This window comes from Opisthocomus hoazin, chromosome 4 (assembly GCF_030867145.1).
Source record: "Opisthocomus hoazin isolate bOpiHoa1 chromosome 4, bOpiHoa1.hap1, whole genome shotgun sequence".
In the NCBI taxonomy this organism is placed as follows: Eukaryota; Metazoa; Chordata; class Aves; order Opisthocomiformes; family Opisthocomidae; genus Opisthocomus; species Opisthocomus hoazin.
The window spans coordinates 35,254,325-35,278,402 of record NC_134417.1 but is presented as its reverse complement, the minus strand read 5'-3'; the positions used below and the strand labels follow the sequence as shown (position 1 = coordinate 35,278,402).

At 42.2% G+C, this 24,078-nt stretch overlaps 1 protein-coding gene across 3 annotated transcripts in view; it reads right to left on the bottom strand.

Moving 5' to 3' along the window:
• The window catches only part of TPK1 (thiamin pyrophosphokinase 1), a 437,279-nt gene that overhangs the window by 241,052 nt on the left and 172,149 nt on the right, over positions 1 to 24,078 (bottom strand). For all 3 annotated transcript variants that reach the window (XM_075418557.1, XM_075418558.1, XM_075418559.1), the window contains one exon: positions 5,277 to 5,372. In XM_075418557.1, the coding sequence (XP_075274672.1) occupies positions 5,277 to 5,372 (96 nt within the window). The remainder of the gene's footprint in view (positions 1 to 5,276; positions 5,373 to 24,078) is intronic.

The window sequence follows — 24,078 nt, the reverse complement described above, 5'->3', positions numbered from 1 at the left end:
GATGTCATGTCATCAGGAATAACCTCAACTGACAGACAGAACCAAAGTTAAGCCCGACAGAGCCTGGTACTTGCAATAATTATACCCTTTCTGCATGGGACTATTCTTTATGTAAAAAATTATTCTTTTTTAAAGTATTTTCTGATTTTCACTTTACACTGTTATCTGTTTTCCTCCAGGGTCTTTTTCTTCACATAAAGACAAACCAGAGAGCGCTTAATAAGCTGTTTGAACACTGCATAGCTGAAAGGTGGTACATGAACATCACTTTGTTGTCTTCCCTTCAGCACTTTGTAAACGCAGGACTTCACTACCATTATATTTAGTTTTGCCTTCTTCAACAGAAAAGGAAGTGGACTGGTTTGACAGTTTCTTTAAGAGGGCAAAAAAAAGAATGCCTGTATTCATCTAGAAGAAGTAATATCCTAGACTGCCGACAGATTGAACCTTTAAAGTGTAATTTTAAAAATGGAAATGTTAGTATAGTATCCCTTTACTGAAAACGGTTTTTAGGAAGAGTTGGTTTGGATTTTTTTGCTTTTTCATATCGACACTGATGCTTTTATCAATTTAAACACACTAACATTAAACCACTAAAAGGCATGTAGATTTCAATAAAATTCATTTTTTATATCTTCAGCTCATATAACCAAATGAGCCGCTTTAACTTTTTTTAAGCAGAAAAGATAATAAAGTTAAATGAAAAGTCCCAGAGCTTAGTTTTAAGACTAAATGGTATTTTAGATGAAACAGTTAAAGAAAGCAGAGTTTGTAACTCTGAGATAAAGATAATGCCTTAAATCTATCTTTACGTTACGAGGATTCTTCCTGGAGCTGCCTAATTGACACACACGCTTCCACTTCTCCCTGGCATGAGCTGCTGTGAGCTGCCGGTCAGTCAGAGCAGGGACACTGTGATGGAAAGAGCCCTTGACGCAGCTTGGGAGTTGGAGGATCTGCCCCAACTGTACCACTAGCATGCTGGGAGACTGTGGACAAGTTGCCTCTGTACTTCTGCTTTCCGATTTGCAAATCGAAGATAATAATGTTCACTTTTAATGCAAGATCTGTTGATCTCTAAATAAGAGATACGGTAAGCATGCCTACCATTTTGCCAGTTCAGATGGTTTCTTGAAATAGCTTGTGTTAACGTGAGAGAAAATTAAGAACAGAAAGTAGTACCAGACAGAAATTACTGTAAATAAGTTTACCTGAAGGTCTTGTAATGAAGAAAGGAAAGTACTCACATAACCACAGAATGGATAAAATAGTGATTAAATCAGTAAAGCAAAATGTGCACATCTAAGTGTTCAATAGACCATAAACAACGTAAAAGAAACACACGGCAGAAACAGAGTTATTAAGACATTAAGAAAGCATCATATAGGGCAAGGAAGGTATACCGCCAGAAAATTTGTGCCTTTATCCACATGCATGCACGTGCACGTGTGTGCATGCATACTCACAGTCATGCAGAAAGAGAAAGAGAAATATCTAACAGCCTTTACGCTGGAAAGAAACTTCAGGAGTCAGATGCTGTTGGTGGTACTTCACTGCTTCATTGCAATACAATGCAATTCACAAATGAATTAGGGCTGTGGAAAGGGAAAATTAAGACTGATTCTAGCTTGCACATAAAAAGGGTACTGCCTGTTCTAACATTCACTGCAGTATGTAACTATAAATATATATAATTAGGTGACTTAGATATCGCAAAATGACCCCAACACTGCTTTCTGCTTGACTGGGCTATACAACCAAAATATGCAATGTAAACCATAAATAATGACCCTGAGGATTCAGAAACTATTCTAGGAGTTATTCTTTGAGACACAAGGAAGAATCAGGTATGAATTTGGCTAATTATTCTAGAAAACAGAATTACTACTGCTTATGTTAAACAAGGAGTTCAAGAAGAAGGTGTTTTTTCTCCCAGATTTGTGTCTCAGTGGACTGTGAGTGTGGCCTTTCAGCATTCTACTCCTCTGTTCAAAAATTATTTGTTCAACAGCTATTTGGGTGAGCAGGAAGGAAGAGAAGGAGGAAGATGGAGATGCAGAGACATGGAAAATAAATTACACAAACTTCATTCCTTTGGAACAAAATATTATCCCCATACGTTCACATGAGCTCAAAAATCTCCTTGACAGAACTTCCATGGAGGTGACTGACAGCTCAGAGTAGAAATTTTATCCCTTCAGTATAGCAGATACATGATAACTTATTCTCTAACCGGCGGAGGAAGACCTGTTTCAAACACCTCAGCTCCTCACAGCTGAACTTCATTCAGACAAATTATGTCATAGGATTGTGGATCCATGGTATACAATGAATGGAATTAATTTCCTAGCTTAACATATTGCTACCCAGAACAAGCAGCAAACACAGCATGACTGTGGTATCAATTTTTCTTTCTTTTTTTTTTTTTTTTTAAGATACTAAGGAGATACTTCCCTTGTTTAGTAACTTCAACTATAAATCATGGGGGAACAGATTTCTAGTGTCTCTTTGACATATTCCTCTTTGACAAGTGCTCTAGATAAGCCAGACAGAGGGGGTAAAAATCAAAGCTGGAGACATAATTTTTTTTCCTGGAACCAGGAGGACATATTCCACTCAGTTAATACTCTCAGTTAAAAAGACAGCTTTTATGATACTTCTTTCCAGAAGAAAAAAAAAACCACACTGTGACATGCGAGTTTGTACTTCATGCCAGAAATGCAAATGCAGATGAAGAACCCCTTCTCTATTCACTTCTAGTTTTCAGACCCTAGCCGTTCCTTTCTTCTTAGTTGTGTGTACTTCCCAGGTGACCATCCAATTCAATGGCAGCTTTCTTCTGTGAAGAAATCTACATTCTCCTCAGAGATTTTAGATCTATGGCTTGAACAGTCTCTTTTCTTACCACTTGAAATTTTTTTCATGCTAGAATGTTACCCATAAAGATGCCTAAATGAAGTGCAAATTTAGTTTCGGAGGAGCCAAGTGGTTGCATCCATAAACTGAGGCCAGTAAATGTTGAAGTGCTCAGAACCTCTGCGTTACTGGGGATCAGGAATCAAGCTAAGCACTGCATTATCAGGACATCCAGAAGAATCACCAAGCCTCCTGCTAATGAATTATACCTAATATTTCTGAACAAAGGGCAAATTGTTCCCCCCATTGGATATAAGAATTTATATATACAGCTGTGATACAGTTCTGAGTTCTATTTGCTTAAGTTTCACATATTATTTGCCAAAGTTGAATCAACGACTTCTTGAAACTCCTTATGCCAGAAAGTGCAGAAGACCAAAAATAGAAATGTATGCTTTAGCTAGGATGCATGAATCAGCTGATAGCATCTTACTATGTTTTATAGAACAGACACTGCAAGCAAGAAGCAACTAGGATTTAATAAACACGGTACTTAGTGTTAGCAAACATATCAGTGTTACTTCTTGCCCCTCTGAAAAACTCGATTGTATTTAAAACACATCTTACATGTACCAGCATGAAAATATAACTGAACTGAAATCTTGAGTTTAATGCACTGGCATGAACTCTACAGCATTACTGCAATTACAGTCTGGCTTGTACTTTATAAAATATCATCAATGATTACAATGCCAAATCCTTTAGCCAACTTCACAGGGCTTTAGCTAGGAGAGCGATCAAAGAATTCAAAGTTTTACAAATAGGCAACTTATTGTTGAAACACATCTGTAGCTGTCATGTTCCCATGGCTCTGATTTCAACCACACATTGATTATTCATTATCAAACCTCTTGTGACAGCTTAAACAAATCCCTCTACAGCAATAGCTGGGATTTGATAATGAACCGAATCCAGCAAACACTCAAGTTCTCCTTCATTCTAGGGGTAATTCTGTTAAGGGAAGCACCTTGCTTGTCAAAGTCAAAACAAATCCTAGGCATAGGTGGCTCACCTCTTCCGATGGCACTGATTATCATTCGTGTCCTAGATGGCAGGACAGCTCTCTGTGCTCTTGTGATGATAAAATATAGGGGGAAAAAAATAAACTATCATATAAGTATTTCCTGACTCACAGCCAGACAGGTAACAGAAGTCTATGGAGAAACCCTCCCATCTCTGTCTATACTGATGGGAAAAAAGCCCCGATGAACAACAGTACGTATTGTAAGCAGCATGAGGGGACAGAATTGTAGATAGACATTGTGCGACAGCACTCTGGAATGTCCCATGGACACATATGTCCTTTAGAAGATTAAGACATTCCAAAATAACGTAAGCAAAAAGTAGTTAATTATTTATCAGCCTGGAGCGAGAAGAGAAGAAAGAGGGAGTAGTATTGGCATTTCCATCTCTTGCTGCTTTGTTGGAGTCTAAGTTCTCTCAGCAAGTCGGGCAACTTTCCTATGCTGCTACAATGAAAAAATGGGAAAAGAAGAGGTTTACACATCTCCTTCCATCTTGTGCTGTTGTTTTCATTTTCTTACACGACTCTTGCCCTCACTGTTGGTAAGAGGATGCAGCAGCCGTTTCCTCTCAGTTCCTTTCACCAGCAGATACAGAGCAGAAGAGAGAGCTTAGCCCTTAAGTAGAGCTGCTCCCTGGGGAGGAGACAGCAGCAATCCCAAGAGCCCATCTGCCATCGACTCATCATGTTGGAAGTTCCAAAGGAATTTTAACTCTGCATCTCAGAGATACAAAACAAGCAGGCCTCTGAAACCAAACTGTGGAAGGGGAGGGGGAACATTACCTCCTTTGCCTTTCCAATGAAATGAGCAGCTGCCAACTCCATATGGCTCCTTTTAAGTTTAGTGCACTGCTTGCTCTGCAAAGGTTCCCTTTGATTCCAGGGGAACCTTTTGCAGAAGGAGGTATTGATCACCATATGTAATGTTGGCAGGATAAGATTCCCCCCCATCTCACCTGTGGGAGGGGAAAGGAAGGAGATGAACATCAAGGCTCAGTGTGCCAAGGCTCGAAAAAACATTTACATGCTGAAGTGGGACTCTTGCTTTGAACACCAGCCGCAACAGCTCTTCTGCACTTTGGGTAGTTCATTAACAGAGATCAATACAAGCTGCCTTTTAAGAAAGCCAATGCTGGTTCCTTGACACACTGTGCAATTCCTTTTAGCAGAAGCATCAATGCTCACAAGGTGTGCAGTAAATTATGGCAGAAATGCAGAATGGCAAGGCTACAGAAAATATTGTTTCATTTCAGTGCAAACTTAAAAACATAAACCCAAATACACTGAGAGGAAGAGTAATTCCTAAAAAACAGAGGCAAAAGATGTGTTGCCTTACCTGGAGGCCCTTCTTCTCTATCTTTTTCTGGAGTATCTGAAGGCACTTGGTGAAATCTGTGAGTGCCTGATCCATGGTCTCAATTAACTCACATCCCTAATGAAGAAACAACAAAATGGAGAGAAAAAAAATAATGTGAGTAATTTTTCAATTTTGAGAACTAATGCTGCCTTTGGTGGAATTAACCGCAGTCAACAACTCTTCAAGTCTTTGCATGGAGATGCAGAATTAAGCAAAAGACTATTACCCTTACAGAGCCCAAAGACTGTAGGTTGCAGCTGAATTCATTATTATGAAACAGCAGTTTGATAGGCACGGGAGCAGATATTCAAAAGCCATTGCGTACATTTGTGAGCTTGGATAAGCATGTGCTACGATGCTCAGCTGGATGGGCGAGTCCTGGTGTAGCAAGCTCGGGGTGATCAGTAACTTCCAGCATCAGGTTCCAGGAAAATGCCTGTACTCCCTGGTGCTACGGTTACTATGTTTCTGCTGCATATATTCAAATGTGTATAAATGTAAGCATACAAAAGTGTTCAAGCTTCCCGGAACGAGTGCAGTTGTTCTAGTTCACTTGCAGTGACACAACAACAATTTCCTTGCAGTGGGGTAATACGGATGCGTGCGTATTACAGTGGAGAAGAGCAGGAGTTCAGATTTCTTAACTGAGAGTTAAAGCAATTCCTCAGCCTCTGATAAAAAGCTGAGTAAGGAAGACTGGAGTATATCTACCACATAAAGTCACTATCCAAAGAGGTTTCAAGGATACAGAATACCCAATACAGCATCGTAAATTAAAATAAGAACCATACACGCTGGATTTAGAGGTTCCCTCTCCTACCACTTCAAGGTCCCCTTAAAAGTCTCCTAGCTTTGTCTTTATCTGACAGCTTTTATGTTTCTGCTATACACAATAACAACTACTAAGAGAAAAGCATTCAGACTGCAGAATCTTTGTATGTGTGCCTGTGCGTATAAAGTACATTATTTTGTCACACCGGAAAATACCCCAAAATGTTGAAGTTGCCTCTACCTCGGTGGTAAAAATAAAGGTACAGCAGACAAAATTACCCAGATCAGTGCATGGATGGAGTTTAGTGAATTGCACGCAAGAATATAATGAGCCTCCAATAGGCAGACGTACACTGTCACCGAAATGCTTCCTCCCACAGCCAGAATGCCTGCAAAACCAAACTAACCCATCACGCAGTAGGGGATTCAGATGAAATGGAAGAGATAAAGGAGCAGATAACGGCATGCTTTGCATTATACCTCTTCTCCTCCCTCTTCAGAAACTTCTGAAAGGAAACCTGGTCAAAAGCAGTAGCCTTTCTGATACCTGATATTGCTCTAAATACCTTTTCAAGCAGTATTAACAGGCCAGTCAAGGTGAAGCATCACGTAGCTGCAACTGCCTGTGTAATCAAAGACCTCCGGTGAAGAAACCGTGCTGCTGCCACCACGAAGAAGCTGGGGAAAATGGAGCTGGAGCCTGGACTCAGTGCTAAGCATCAAACAATTTGAAGAGCTGCCAAGTTTCTGCTCTTCACCAGGAAAGGCTGGAACACAAAACTGGCAGGGGGAGAAGGGACACAAGCCATCTGCCATCTGTAATGAACATGTGAGTTGTGCAATGCCAGCCAGAGACACCGAAGGAGCCCAAGAAAGGTACAGGGATGTTCAGGCCCACCCAGAAAGCTCACAGTTGGATCTGACAACTGCTGAAGGGAATTTGTTAATCAAAGCCACTCCAGATGAAAAGATGTCTCATTCACTAAGAACGGGGTGCTTTCAGACAGTCTCGTTATCGGCATTGATAGTGGCAAGAGAGACCAAGCTGTGAGAAACTGTGAACAGACAGAACCTCCCCAGTCTTTCACAATCAGCCTTTGAACAGCATGAGAACGTGACAGATGAAGACTAAATCAATAGCAGGGACAGCTACTGCTGAGCATGGGAGAAGAGACAGAACCTGAGATACCAGCTCTTAAATTAGCAGTAGAGAAGGGAGGTCTTTTATCTTTTTCCAGGGCCATTCCCTGGCTTCTCAGTGCTGGCACAAGTAAGTGGTTTATAGGTACTGATTTATAAATAATAGATTTCACCCCCCGCTCTCCCCCAGTACTTTGAAATACTCCTTCCTGCAGTCACTAACAAGCCTGATCTCCTCCTTGGACAGTCAGGTTTTGGCAGCTGCAATTCTGCTTTCCACCCAGAAAAGACCAAATTGTCTAGGTTTTTTTGAAGTGATGAACTACAACAGCTTAAATTATTCTATTATTTATTATTTTACGCTTTCTACTAATAAAAACATTGCACTTGAGGCTAGCTCTTGCCTAACTTCTCAGTATGTTCCTTGATAAGAAAAATATTTCAGATCAACTAGAGGGTACTACCAAGGCAAGCTAACGCCAGCGTGGTGGCTGGAGCGCACCATAGGTCATTTACCACAGCTCCAGAAGAAAGCCGTGATGCACCACACATAGCAATCCTATGTTCAGCCCTGCTGCTGTCTTTTGCACATATTCACAATAAAAAGCCTCAAATACACGCCACAGAAATGCAATCTAAATGTGTAAACGGGATGTCAAATGCACAATGCATTGAAGGCAGGTTACTGTACCCGTGATATTGATATCAAGAAGGTACCGTGGCAGCAGTAACGAAAACCAAAACCTGCCTTAACAGTGGTATGCTGACTGCTCCCTCACTGCCTGCACCTTTGACACTCCATACAAGCACTGCTGTAGATCATACTGAAAAACGTTGACAGAGCACTGCTGTTAAAGGCACCGTTTCCTTCAGACGAAGCTGTGATTTCTTATTGTCTTTCCACATCAAGCAGATAACCAGTTCCGGAATTGCCGGAGATTTTAGATCTGCTGCTTTTGCCACAACGGCAAAGAGACTGGCGTGGTTGGACCGTGCCGGGGACAGGCAGCAGCACTCTCATCTTCCTGCATCCCCTTTACAGCCTCGCTGTAATTAATGTCTGTGCAGTTCATATTCACTGACAGTACGAGAGTTTTAGATAAATCCGTTGCTCCTGACATATCAACTCCAACACTTTATACCACAGAACTGGATGACAATTCAAATGCAGTTCTTGTCAACCTTCACGATATTATTCCTGAATGACAAAAATCTTCAAGATGGAGCCTTCCGATGCAGCCAGGTTTTAATGAAAGGACAGTATAACAATTGCAAGATAGGCAATAACGCTTGTAGTTGTATAGATACCTGCTCAACTTAATAACATTAACCTTTGGTAAGAAAGTTAAAAAGCCAAACAAATTTAACATTAGGAAAGGTTAGAAAAATCAATACCACACAGCAGGAAAGAAAACAATAGATTGCATCTGATGACGATATAACTTTGCTGATAGATAGGATGAGGCACGCAGCATTAGGCTTTGGCTGCTCTGTCTTATTATAGCACTTATGAGAGGCACATTGCTAAAGAAGGAGCAGTGTGCCAGACACACATAATAGGATTATTGAACCCTATATTTCAGACAGACGCTGAAATCAGACAGGCACTGAAATGTCAGTCCGAACATCTCAGCATTTCTCCCATTTTTAGAAATATTATGCATCATAGTATGTTGTGTGTTTGAAGAAGGCAGCGTGTAGGTGCCCATTCCCCCATGTCCTTATTAATATCTTATTAAAAGAAAGTCACATTTGCTCTTTCTCTTATCTTTCTGAGCATGAGAATATAATTAGGACAGAATATATAAAATACACTAATTTGTACTCTATCTCCAAGACCCTCCTATGGCAAGCCATTCGAGTCTATCTTGTGAAGCCTGTGTCTGGCTGTGCTCACTGAGTGCACCAGTGACATCCAGTTCACTCTTTTAACAATTCCTGTTGCACTGAGGCTCAATTTTGAGTTATCAATCTCAACTCCGATGCACTTGTGTACAGTGTTAGTGGCAGAGACAGGAAAACCATATATAGTGAAGTTAGAAGAAAGGAGGCCTCTCAAAACGACAGCACAGACAAATAAAGTGTAAGGAACCCATATAAATGAAATCGTATTTCTAAACACTCTCCCTTCCCCTAGACCTCACCTGCCCTCTCCCCTGCCCGAAGAGTAATCCACCCAGTCAATGCTAATACCTCACAGACCAACTGAGTAAGAGGTATAGATCCACAGAACTACTGCAGCTGGAAGGGGCTTTTCAAAGTGATCTGGTCCAACCTCTCCCTCAGAGCAGGTTAGATTTGCTCAGGTTGCTCAAGGCTCTTTCCAGTCTGGGTTGAGCATCTCCCAGGATGGAAACTCCACACTCCCTGCTGGTATTCTCCTCCACTTCTGCCCATTCGGAGAATAACTCCAAACATCCACATTCTTCATATACTAGCTGCAGTCACCTGAGTGTTTGGAACCTCCAAACATTTTCATACCCAAATGCACAGACAAGTATTTATACTCCGAATTGGACTCAGTGCAGCTGATACTGAAAAGCAACTGTAGGAAAAAGCATACGTGGATCCAAGCCAAGTGCTGCTCTAGACCAGGCATCGAGGAACAGAAAGGGACCACAGGGTCTGACTGCAGGTCTTGGACCGGGACTAGCAAAGAATATGAACATGTGGATGCATAATCAAACAAGTTCAACAGATGACAGACATTATGTTCTACCACCTTGTCTGTAATAGGAGGGTGGTGCTGTGAGACCAGAGCATTCAATCAGTATCAGAAAGAAAAAAAAAACTAGTTTGGGAAATATATCTTGCAGAGACAGCAGTCACCCAGATGGTGGTTGTGGAAAGCAAGTGTAGCATGGGATAAAGATGGAGGGGGCTAGAATGTCACATGAGATTTCTGAAAACATTTAAAGAGAACAAGAACGTCTAGCCTGAGCTACTGATAGCCATAAAAGCTGCACAGATTTCCTACAGGCCGTAAGTTACTGGAGACTGATGTAGAAGGACGGCACCAAAACCACAGAGCTGGTTTCTCTCTACAAATTACAAACCAACAGTAAACTAGTGAATTGAATCCTTTTGCATTTTGGGAGTAGGATGCAAGTATGGAAGGCAAAGCAGTTAAGTTCACCTGTCTCTTTTGAGAGTTTCAAATACTGTTGAACAATAAGTATTGAACAGCTTCTCTTTTGCTCAGCTCAATTGTATGCATTGCCTTTTGCTTTTTGTAGCAGAGAACAAAACAAATCTGTGTAATTGGTGAAAATTATTTTGGATATTCAAATAGCCAAAAATACACAATTAAGTGAAATGCATTTTCTTTCAGTTTTTGGACTCAAGTTTGGCTGACTGCTTGGCATCAGCGCCAAGCTAATACTATACAGATTGCTTGGCCCTCGGTTCTGGGTGGATGATTTTTCAACTCATCCAATTGCACATTAAGTGGCGCTGCCATTCAAATTAACTGAACGAATTTATTAATCATGTTGAAGCATATGCACTGGAAGCCAAATAACTGAAACCCACACTCAAGTGAAAGCCCCATTACTAAAAAACAAACCAAGAATGTTCAGTTTTGACCACCACTTCCAACCTTACATAACACCACTTGATTTATTAAACAAGTACTAGCTGACGGCATGAAACAAAACTAACAAATATATGTAAACATATGCACACCTCCGCAAACCAAAAGCTACACGAACTTGTCAAATTCGACAAGCGTTAAATAAAAAGAAGGGGTCTGGAGTTGAAACTTTGTCTGCAACAGCTGCAGCCTCTCCTCCCTTCCCCTGTTTCTATTTTGATGCGGTCTTTTTCAAAGTAAATAAAATGTTTCCTGTTTTTGTTTTTAATGAGGCAGCATGTGGCTTCTGGCAGAGGATAGCTGTTTGATCCCATACATTTGATGTTGAGGTGGCAGCAATGAAAGAGTTCTTCTGCATTAATTAGGTTGCCCACTTTCAGAGGAAAAGTCTGTTGTTCATGAAATCACGGCAATTACTTAAAATGAACAAAATACAAGTCTGTTTAGTTGGTGTTTGACCAACACCAAAGACAGCCAACACGCTTTCTTTGCCACCTATAACAAACCGAAAAGCAGAAAACCAGAGGTTTCTAAATCTAAGAAACCAAACCCAAGCAAAAAAACCTCAAGAATTTAAAACAAGCAAACAAAACCCGAACAGTACAGTTAATATTCCATTTGCTGGATAAATTCCCCGTATTTATCTGTACTGCAGCAAATTCTTCTGATTTATGAACTCTGGTGAATGAAAGCAAACATCTTAAATACTGAGACACAGGTCAGAAAGTGCACTAAAATATATGTTGTTGCACCGCCTTTATCAGAAGCTCATTAATGTCTTCTAAAACTCTTAAATAATCAAGTAGAAAAGTAAGAGTGTTGCATGAGAAAACTGAGCTAGAAAGGTCTGCGAGGAGCTGCAGTCTCATATAAACAACCCACATCTCTCCATACCCATTTCTGGCATTGGAACAGTGGACCTACATTGGTACATCCCTGTGTAACCCAGACATGTTATTTCTCCAATCTGATGATTAAAACCGAGCACAGCACAGCAGTGACAGCCACCTGCTATTTTTGGATCTTCTCTGAAATTTCCCTTATGTGCCCTTCCTTGTCTGAAAAACAAAGGTTGAGACAGAGGAGTTTAATTGACGGTCAGGCCCCCACTGCAATCAGAACTGTGAAAAGTTTTTGCCTACCAAGCTGATCAGGCCCTTTGGATCCCAACCTATTGACAGGACTGATTACGGTGCCCTGCTTTTCTTGGAGAGTAACTCAGGCACCGGAATCGCTGCTCTGTCTGTGTGCATTTCTGTATGAAGAGGAGGTAGCTCATGTAAGGGAAATGAGAGTGCTGGCACAGCCCCAGGCCCTGACAGCAGGCAAGCACATGCCACTGACTGGAGACAGCACGAGCCACTACGCTGTTGTGTCAGTGAGAGTCTTTTTTGTTGATCTGGATGCACTTCAAACCAAGACTGAGAACTGCATCATTTCTAAAATGCTGTAACTACACTTAAATCCATGTTAAAACTTAACTTTGGCACTCGTACCAATGACAATGCAAATAAGAGTCAAAGACTCTCCTGAAATGCAGCAGGAAACAGAAAAGCTGCCCCAAGCCCAAACCCTACACCTCACAAAGCTGAAGAAATACGGCACGCAGTATTCCTTGCAGTCAACCCTTTGAGGTAGCTTTTATGAGGTGGGAGGGAGCGGGAGAGGCTATCTGCATTTCAAACCCCACAACATTTTATGCACAGTAACCAAACAGGTTTCTGGTTTGTGTTTTGTGGGGTTTTTTTAGATTAAAAGGACTTCAGGTTAACAGCCTTTGCTTTCTGTCACGTAGGATGACAGACACTCTAAAGAACTAAAGTTAATAAGCAGACACTGTCTTTGAATCGACTTCAGTTTCCAGACTGACTGCCAATTCGCAAGATTCATCTCAAGGAAAGAAAAACAAGGAGAAACCAGCAAGGCTTGTATAGGGGTGTTTTCAAGGATTTGGGCTGGGAAATTCTAGCCATCCTAAACACTCTCTTAATATCATCCTTTGCCAGCAACCTAGTGACCCAAGAGCACTGTGACTGGGGAAAATGCATAGAAAATAGCAACAGAGGTGTTAATCTGGATGGCACAATATTCCCTTCACGGCATTTCTACCCATTAAGCTTATTTAAATAAAGATATGTGGCCAGTACAGCTAGTCTCTCTCTCGCATTCAGACAGGCTTTATGCGAGAGAGTTCTTGTTCCTTAGCCAGTACCTACCAGCATGTCCTTAGTTTCAGAGATATGTAATTGATCTGAAAAGAATTTGGATTGTGAGAGTGGAGCTGCACCTCGGATATCAATCACTGGGTGGAATTAATGGAGACCAGGCCCCAAATGAATGCTATGCTCACAAATAAAAGGTACTTTCTTATACAACTCTGTCTACTTGTACAAAATTAGTACAAAGGGATTCAAAGATTTTGATTATCTAAAGACAGCAAATTGAAAAGAGAAATACCTGCTTATTGCGGATAAGACTCCAAAATCTGTGCTATCAACACAATTCAGTAGCTCATTTTTCTTTTTGGTATTGGATTATTAATGAAAATACAAAAATTAGTCCCAACACTGACCCTTCAGGAACGTCACTTATTACTTCCCACTGCTTGTTAGTTGTCTTATGAACAGCTGGCTGCCTTTAATTTGTGTATTCAGTTCTAACTTGGCTAGGTATGTGACTAGATAACCCTCTTCTTTTTTATCCTCGTTATTGTTCTGCCTGACAGTTTCTAAAACCTCTCAGCCTCAGCATACGAGCTGTGTGTCACAAGGAACAGAAGAAACTTTCTGTAGGGGGACTTTATTCATTGTCTAGAATACCTCGTCACTTGAGGATCATTCCATCTAGATCCAAAGGAGAATGTTAGACTGTACGGATCCTCAGCCCGACTCAGGTCTGCTTCTCTGTTCAAAATATTTAATTATATGGCTGGCCCCTCTTCCTCCTCCTTCAGTTTTGCAACCTTCTCTCCACTCATATTTCTCTTCCTCTATGAAGGGAAAGGCTAACTTAAATTTATGGATGTCTCCTTTGCTTTTTCTAGGCAGATTATATAACATTTCCAGTATGTGCTGGTGCCTGAGAAAGGCAGCAGGTTTACATGGCTGAAAGCTGGGTATCTCCCAGCACTGCTACACCAGGTCTACATCCTGCTTATACCAGAAACAGCAATGCAGAGTAAAGTTTGTATTTGCTGTTAACCATACATACTCCATGCTAACTACGGGCAGAAAATTAACACGTTAAAGAGATGTTGCTTTGGGGAAGTAATTGGAGGAAAGTTCCTATCCCATGCTTGACAGACTCTCCTGTCAGAAGTACCAATGTTGTAACGGGTGCCAAAGGGCGCCTTGCTCTTTATTTTGCTATAGTGCTGTGTGCTGAACTGAACTTTATGGGTCCGAGAATTAGAAAGACTGAGTAGAGTTTGCAAATGCCTAATCTTCATGTAGACCAGTAGAAACAGGTTTCCCAAATTAAAAATTAAATTGTTCTGTATTTTAACGAGCAATATTGCAAACCCAACATCAATTGATGATGATGATGATGATGATGATAATAATAATAATAATAATAATAATAATAACAACAACCGCAACCACCACCACCTAGCTTTATAATCCTTTTCCATCAAAGATCACCAAACCATCTGGGAGCAACGAACACGAATAATTGACATGCTGACATTTTGACAGACATAAGGGAAAGCTCAGGAAAATTAAAGCACTGCCCAGCAGAGCAGTTCTGACTTCATCACTAGGAAGTATTCCACTGAGTACGAACACATTTCCAAGTGAAATTCAGGATATTTGCCATATTTCCACATAACTGAGGTAGGCTCTTGAATAATAAAAGGTCACACATCATATTCACACAGTTGCTGTATTTTTGATTTGTGGAGGGCTTCAGCTGCTCCGAATTGAAATGTGAGGTTGCTGAACAAACATTCAGTCTTTAGGTCTGAGAGTGCTCGATGACCTGGTAAGTTGGAAACCAGTTTTACCTTCCAGGTATACGTCAAGGCCTGCTTCTTCAGTAGGCAGAGGTTGCAGGTTTAGAAACAGAGAACACCTTGCAATTGGGCTGTACATCCTTCTCCCCATCTCTCTTTTCCACATGATAAATACACAACTACTCAGCGGACTGTTCAATTAGACATCAGAATATCAGCCTACTGCACTGCAAATATGTCCATTGCACATGGGAAATGCTTCAAGCTTTCAAACAAAATAAATCAAAACAAGCATCAAACACAATAAATAATGGGTAGCCAACTAACAGCAATGACTCTGCAAGCAATACAGAGCTTTGCAACAGGAGATTATGCTTTGGTACACCCGAGGTCTCTCCTAGTAGGCTATTCCACTGCTTTCTATAGCAACAATGGTTCCTGAAGTCTACCAGCGTCACTTCCAGCTCTCCTTACAGCTAGCGACGGTCCCTGGCAAAGGCAAGCTAACACAACATAATAGATACAGACAACACGCAAGGCACAACACAGTCATCTTCTGGTTCGAACAGGGTCTGTGCAAAACTCACTCCACCAACCATTCTGCCAGCTGTCATCAGCCACAGGCCACTGGACAGGATATAGTTTAAGGGATATACATCCATCTCCAGAAAGCAGGGGTCCCAGTTTGGTCTCTATTAATGCTGTAGTGTACGCCGTAAGTGAATTACCCTCAACAGACATCTACGTGAAAGATCAGACACCATGATCTTCCCCAACATGACTGAGAGCAGAATCTGGCTTTGTGCGTCTGTTGCTGACAGTGGAGCAGTCAGGGCACGTTCATCATGCAAAACGCAAGCCGCAGCCATTCACGCAGAGAGCTGCAGCTAGTCTGCAGGAACCGAACGCAGCCAAAAAGCAGCGCTACATATTGCACTGAAGTATGAACACAAGCGTCACAAGGAGCTCGGTGCTCGCACGAGGGCAGACTGGCCTAAGGGGCTGTCTGGAACACACAGGGATGCAAGACAAGTCATTTCCTTGAGTGCTGCCCAGACAAAGCATAAGGCTCAGGAACGTCCTGCTGTGCTTTGAGCTTCCCACCAGTTATACAGGCCAACATGATTGCCGTGTGAACCTGACGTAACATTCACGGATGCCAGTGCTCAGGACAGTAAGGCATAATGTAAAATTTCCATAACACCCTATTCTAACACGTTATCACATCTGGGTGCTTCTCCTTTTCTTCCTTCTACCCAGTTTCTGTTGTTAGAAAGAAAACAAAAAAGATATCAAGACCTGCTTGTGCATTTTGATCTGAGATCTAAAAAAAGCTTATAGCTTCAAAAAGCTGTGAGAAGAGACATCAGAAGCTCAGCAGGGCTATACACGCACATTTTGAAGGGGCATTTGTGAATTTTTTTTAGCTCATTCAAGTCTTCCACACATATTATTTTGACTGAGCCTTGCCTGAGCTGTAAGTCAGAAGCAGATCCACATGGAGACAGCAAGATACGCAGATACACACTCCCCGAAATTCTGAAGTTTTCAGAATATTTGGCTCTTTTTCAGCTGGGGTTTGCAGACAATGGCTATGTCTCTATTATAGTCATTACTGCGATTGCAACCTGGAGTGGACCTAACCAAGCTTTAGCGGGCAACGAAGCTCAGCCTAGGCTCTACCTGGAGGGCCACGAAGATGATCCGAGGGCTGGAGCACCTCTCCTACGAGAACAGGCTGAGGGAGTTGGGGCTGTTCAGCCTGGAGAAGAGAAGGCTGCGGGGTGACCTTAGAGCAGCTGCCAGTACCTGAAGGGGCCGACAGGAAGGATGGAGAGGGGCTTTTCACAAGGGTGTATAGTGACAGGACAAGGGGGAAGGGCTCTAAACTAAAAGAGGGCAGATTTAGATGAGATATTAGGAAGAAATTCTTCACCATGAGGGTGGTGAGGCCCTGGCCCAGGTTGCCCAGAGAAGCTGTGGCTGCCCCCTCCCTGGCAGTGCTCAAGGCCAGGTTGGATGGGGCTCTGAGCAACCTGGGCTGGTGGAAGATGTCCCTGCTCATGGCAGGGGGGTTGGAACCAGATGATCTTTAAGGTCCCTTCCAACCCAAACCATTCTATGATTCTATGATTCTCTGGTGGGTTTTACAGTCTAACCAGATGTAACTACTGCCACTGCTCCTAGGAGCCCAGCCAGCTAGTTCCGAGAGAGGTAGGTATTCCCAGCGACCTAGTTCACAGGTAGGCAGGTTACATCTGCACTGAGCAGGCACAGAACAGCCCTATGAGCAAATCAATGCCGGACCCTACTCCACCACTTCAAAAGCTTCCCCTGCAAAGCAGTTTCAAGCAACGATGAGCATTAGCGACTGCCCTTTAACCCATTCTGTTAAAGATTTGTCAGACATTTCTGAAGGTTTGAGGACAGTTGCAAAGAAAACACTTTTTAATCGTTTTCCAGGTCTGGATTTGCTGCGAGAAAGCAATTAATACACTAATTGGATGATAGAACATGCAGATTAAACTAACCTTTTCAGTTATCCTGTCCATCTTTCTAAAGAGAACTTTTTCCTCCAGTACACTCTCCAGTGTTGTGTTCAGTTTAATTAAAAGATTTTTCAAGCCTCGGAGGTTTTGCTTCTTTCCAGCAGAAAACTGTACCACACCACAACTGATCCTGCTAGGTATTTTTCCTGATATTTACCAAAGTCTTTTATTCAGCCCTATCCCTGCTTGCGCATAGGCATTACATATCTCCCCAGTCCATGCAATGCCCAGTTACACTCTATCTCTTTCCTAATCTTTCTTCAAACTCATGTTTCAAAACCCCCAGCATCCAGACAGAGAAAACATAAAGGTAAAGCCAATACACAAGCAGTACCTGTGGTATATACAAAGCAGCCTCTCCCTACTGACAGAAGGCATTAGAGCTGCTCACCTGTTTGCAGAAACTCATTGTGCTTTTCCTTACATCGTGGGATGGCAGTCCTGTGCCTGTATTGGACCACAAAAATTATTTGTGTTGAGAGGCTTTGCTTTTCGACTTGCAGATCATATTCTAAATGTCAACAGATTACAGTACATCCAGGTACTTCATATCTTTCCCTCAAACAAGCAAAAACTTCCCCAACACCTTTCATTCCACGTCTGCCTAATTCCTAGTTGTCCACCCACAGCATCTGGAGACAATGCCCTACTTTTGCTATTCATTGCAGCCTTCAGTTTTATAATCCACACCCGAAAGATTCAGAAGGAAATGGTCTTGCGATCAGGGGAGTGAGAAAACATTCATCAGCTAAGGGTTCAGCCACTGATGCTGCCATGGGGTTCTTGCGTGATCCGGGCAAGCTGCCAGCGCACAGCCCGACGCTCGTGTTCGGGCACTAGAAGGTTCTGAGCTTCTGCGAGTGGTAGGCTTTGATTCTGGCCTCTCTCCATCTCAGTCCTGCAAGTTTTGGTCTCTCTACATCTTAGTCCTGCAAGTGTGCAATAAATTAATACTACTAGCATGAACAGTGAAAATAAGTGAATAAGCATAGTGAGGCCTTATCTGGAGTACTCTGTCCAATTCTGGGCTCCCCAGTTCAAGAAAGATGAAGAGCTACTGGAGAGAGTCCAGCGGAGGGCTACGAGGATGGTGAGGGGACTGGAACATCTCTCCTACGAGGAGAGGCTGAGGGAGCTGGGCTTGTTCAGCCTGAAGAAGAGAAGGCTGAGAGGGGACCTTAGAAATGCCCATAAATATCTGCAGGGTGGGGGTCAGGAGGATGGGGCCAGACTCTTTTCAGTGGTGCCCAGTGACAGGACAAGGGGCAATGGGCACAAACTGAAGCATAGGAAGTTCCAGCTGAACATGAGGAAGAACTTCTTCCCTCTGAGGGTGACGGAGCCCTGGCCCAGGCTGCCCAGGGAGGCTGTGGAGTCTCCTTCTCTGGAGATATTCAAGCCCTGCCTGGACGCGGTCCTGTGCAGCCTGCTCTGGGTGACCCTGCTTCAGCAGGGGGTTGGACTGGGTGACCCACAGAGGTCCCTTCCAGCTCCGACCATTCTGTATTCTGTGATATATGGCAACAAGAACCATCATGATATAGACATGTAAAGTAGCCATAATCCTAATCAGATAAAAATCTGCTTAAGGCAAACGCCTACCTCTCTGCCACAATTTTCGAAGACATAGCCATGCATGAACACTTGTGCTTTTCCTATATCAAAATTCTTTAAATACTTCATTGCCTCACTTTGGCTTTTACTGAAAAAATAAGTTAGCATAAAAAGGTAGCAATCGTCATCTATTCTGCGTCCCCATTTTAGCCATGATAGAAGTTTTTGCTTCCTCTGAAAATTCGAAACCTAAGCACTCTGGAATTACATACTCCATCAAGTAAAAATAAAAATACCGCAACAGAGGAAGTAGGCAACTTTCTTATTTTTCCATTTGAATGAATCACATTGGACACCCACAGAGGAAATGGTTTTGCAGCAGATTTAAAGCAAAAGCTGTTTTTCCAATCAAATTATGTTACTGCTACGTGAAAAAGATAGCTATTTGATACTTTCTTCATGTAAACTTGAAGAACCAGTTACATTTGTAGATATTTTGTGTGGTCAGTACTTATATTCCCTAGATACTTCAGCTCTTTCCAACTTTTTTGTGCATGTCATGCAAAGGAAATTGAAAACTGCAGCTTTCAGTCAGTTTTTTGAACATGAAAGTCTAACACTAAAATTGGTATCTGTATACAGTCTAGTCGAATGTAAAATACATTGTTTTTAATGGATTCACTGGAAAAAAACCCTAAAACCACTGTGATCAGTTAATTATAATTATGATTAAGCAAGTAAAGGACTTGGCTAGACTGTTAAAATGGAAGTAGAAGAGAACTACCGCAGACTTCGGTAAGAATATACCAGTAAGGAAAAGCTTTGTGTTCAGTATGTTTCGCAAAAGACCATAACACATCTCTTCTGACAGCAGGAGCATTCTCCTTCATTCCTAGAAAGCTCAGCCAAAATTTAGTTAACATTAAACTTCAGAAAGCACCATAGCACCAGGCATTTTAATTAACTACTTACTTGTTCCAAATAATTTTGGCTGAGTGTGAACAGAGCTCTTTTTAAAAGGAACCCAGTTTATCATGTGCAAGAAGAAATGGAGTCTCTCATTCAAGAAGAATTAGTAGGTCACTGTAAATAACATCTGCACACTTACTGTAAATCATTTTGGTGACAGAAGGTAGTGCCATGCAGTCTGATCAACATTACCAATGAAGCACAGCCAATTATTTTGATGTGTTTGTGTGACAGATTGCTGTTATTAGTCAACATTAGGATGTTTGATGTAGTTGCGCAGGGCTGCCATCCCCAAACTTCTTGTTTTGTACTCTCAAAAAAAGCACCTCTGCAAAAAATTGAGGTGAGAAACAGGGATGAGGGTTTTCTTTCACCTGCATCATGTAAAGTTCAGCTTCAAGCCACACCTTCTCTTGTAGCGATCTGTAACTCATCTTGACACCTATACAAATTAACTTGTGCCATACCTTCAGCACCTTTCATCATCACCAGTGTTTGCAATCAGAACTCAACGAACTTTCGATACTTTGCATGATGCAGCATTGAACAAAGATTCTTCCTCCTGCTGAGGTGGAATCACTAAGAGCAAGATCTCCCTTTGCTTCAGGAAAATATGCTGAGCTGACAAAGCACAGCTGCTTTATCTACAGATCATCGCAAAGTGGGCACAGTAATTCTGGTCACGTTCGGTTGCTGCTGTTACGCCAACACTGGTGTAAGGTGCGGAGATTCTAGTCTCGGGGACAGAAGACTTCCATATTCCTTGAAAGACCCTCTTAGACTTGAGGGCCAAACAACTATACTTCAAGGAATTCAGCTGTTTCTTTCTGAAGACACGGAAGATTAGAAACAGTGTATACAAATACAGAATTTGGGAAGCAATAAGCAGACAACAGAAACATGCGCTATCAGACATTGCTGCGCAGGCTTTCCAGGGCTGGCGAAGCAGAGGACTTCCCTGTGAAAGTCTGAAGGCAGTAAAAGGTTCCCAAACACTATAGCCGGATTTGCTACTGAGATTTGTGTCATTTCATATTCATCTTCCATTTCATTTTTTATGGTATCTCACATGCTTTGAGTAAATAATCAGTATTGCCCTCAGATACGTATTTTTACATACCATATTCATCTCAGTGGGAGTCCTGCAAGCACTGCCAACTATGTCCAATCACTGTTGTGAACAGCCGATCTCTGAGAAGGCTGATGTGCTGCCTGCTTCTCTTACCCAGTTTTATCTTCTTTAAAAGTAATGCACCTAATAGCTACTTAATACCAAACCCCACGATCACCCTGAAAATCTCCAGTGACTCCAACAGAAGTAAATGATCTGAAAGGATATTCCTGCTGCACCACTCAGCTCTTGCTTTTTCTTCTTCCATTCCAAATATTCAATTACTTGATTTCCCATGTTTCAACTCTCTAACCACTTTCCTAGATTTCTAGCTCAGAAGCAGAAGTAAAGACAGTATAAAACACAATTTGTGAAGAAAGTAGCAACTCACGTAATTCTTCCCACTGCTCCCAATGGTGGCCTTTCTCTACTCTCTAGTGACCCACTCTTGTTCTTCCTAACTTAGTTTCTCTGCCCAAAGCTTTTGGTCAAAAAGCTGCTTCAGACAGGACCCACCGTGTCAGTACCTCGGCCCTCCAGCCAAGCTGTGGCAAAGGCCAGCCCCGTCGTAGGACAACCACACCCCAAAGCAAAGTAAAACATCACCACGATGCAAGCCATGCTCTGCCCTGGCTTGCAGCTGAACCGTGTCCCTCCAGCCACCTTTCCGAGTTCCCCGTGTTGGTCCCTCCTGGCCTGACAAACAGCCGGGGTAACCGGGGTTCCCATCACCAGTTTGCCCTGTCACCGACAGCAGGAGAGCCAACCATCCTCCCAGCTCTGAAACGAGCCCACGTTTTCAACGCTTGGAAAACGCCTCTGACCTCTGGCTTGACGTTGTCAGGAGAAACAACTGGATGGAGTAGACTGAGCCAGATGCCGATTAGCACAGTATTGAATCTGTACATGGTGGTACAAGGAGAGGGAAAGGGAAGAAGACGTACAGACACACATACCCTACCTAACCCCTGAGGATCTCCTTTACTCCGTTTTTCCTAGTGACTGGGAAAGGAGATGGATGCGTGAATCGACTCTCAAGACGTACTGAATGATGCAAACCCACAACCGGCAGAAACCACACAGGGAAGGCAAGAGCCCTTGACCAGTCTCCCAAAACCTCTGACAAGGCATCTTGTGTTGGAGGCAAAACAGAGCCTGAACCTAAACGGGGAGCGCAGCCCCACTCTGGAATTTCTCTCTTCAAAACAGAGTGGGGGACAAAGGGAGAGGCAGGGAAGAAAATGATCTCAACACTGGGGGCTCACACGTACCGTGACACCACAAATGATAACAAAAACGTCATACGTTTGACTTCCAGATGAAGTGCAAGGACGTATAATGAAATCAATAAAGCAAAAGGCACAAGGGAAACAAAGGATTCAGAAATATATGGGCATGGATCAACGAGTTAATAAATTGCCCTAGCAATGTTGGACAAGGATTCCTCGTAACACATCCCTGATAAACTGAAATTGCTACTGATAATCTCTGTTATCCCATTTCCTGTAACTAAGCCTCATCCCTAAACCATCATCATCGCTTCCTCCGTTATTGATTTATCTCGGGCCATCCTTCTTCTGTACAGAGATGCAAAATAGCACTGACAGGATTAAATCAAGTACCTGCTTTTAAGTAAGCTATTAGTAAAACCCTCGGGATGCAGGGGGGTGGGGAGAATAAACCCTGTCTGTTTGATTTTACCACAGCAGTATCTTCTCCTGCTCAGTAGTATGCTTACAAAGATGGCTGTTTCCACTGAGAAATGAATCACAGCAGACTTTATTACTTCCCATACTACAGAATGATAAAGACGACTAGTGGAATAATTACATTATGCTATAATTACACATAGTAACCAATTGTCAAGGGCATGGCAATGCTGTGGAAGTACACTGAATTATAAACACTCCGTGTATTTCTCAGGCAGTTGTTAAGGGCTTTCCTGTGTCGATGACTCCCTGCCTACAACCTATAAGCACCCGACAAGTGAAACCCAAGTGCACAAGCAGCGCTCCCTTAACGCCAGCTCTGTGCAGAATTGTTGTGGACACCTTGGCGTCATGTTCTCAGGCTGGGGAGCACTGCAGCTCATGCTGCAAACACGCTCAGGTCAATTAGGATAAAGATATCCCAGAGGAAACCTGATCAAGTTGGTCTCCAAGTTGGAAACCAGGCCTGTGCCATCAGGGGAGGCTGGTAAGCAGAGGAGAAAGCAGAAGAGACGAGGAACGTTACTAGTGACTGAGGGAATTTAGTCAGAAGCACTAGGCTTGACAGCCTGCAGTACAACCAGAAACCAGAGATGACAGACAGACAGCTGGTTCTGGAACCAGCATGCCAAGGAAACATTATATTTGATTGGGCAGATATAAAAATATATATATATATATATATAAAAAATAAATCGAGATTTCTTTCATTGTCTCTCTTACCCTCCCTACGACTCTATAACCATATCCTGTCTTCCTTGAGGAAAATTCATTCCATCTTTTTGCACAGTACCTGGCAAAAGGGTAGCATAAATAATAGATAGCAATAAAATATCAGTCACTACTACAGGCTTGCAAACCACTCCATAACCGCAAACCGGACATCGGATGTGGAAGCTGCTTGACATAGGAGGACACGAGAGAGAGCAGATAGAAATCTGCATCTCTCTACAGCAAAGGTGTATCTCTACTCCACTTCATTTTTAGGACAATCCTTTCAGGATACTCATACAGACTAATCAGTTTAAGATATCTGTAGACTGTCCTGTATGATGAATTGTCTGCATTTCTTACCTAAAATTTGCATGAAATGTGGTGGCTGGTTTGTCTGGAGGTCAAACAGGAGATTTGATCCGAAAACTTTGTTTACGCTTTTTGTAGTTCAAAGGAACAAAGGTTCAACGTCGCACTGAAAAGCACATGTTCACAGTAGTAGTCGCTCACCTGGATGAGTAAATTTAGTGAAGTGAAAACTGAACGTCGGCTCTGCAAGTACAAAGATTCTATTTTCCACAAAAAAAACAGCGTCACGCCTCTCAATGCGTGTGGCAACAGTTGCAAAAATGACGGTCAATTAATTTAAAAAAAATGCATACACTTTAACATTGTTAGTTTATTGACTATTTAAAAAAAACAATGCCCAAGATCTGAATC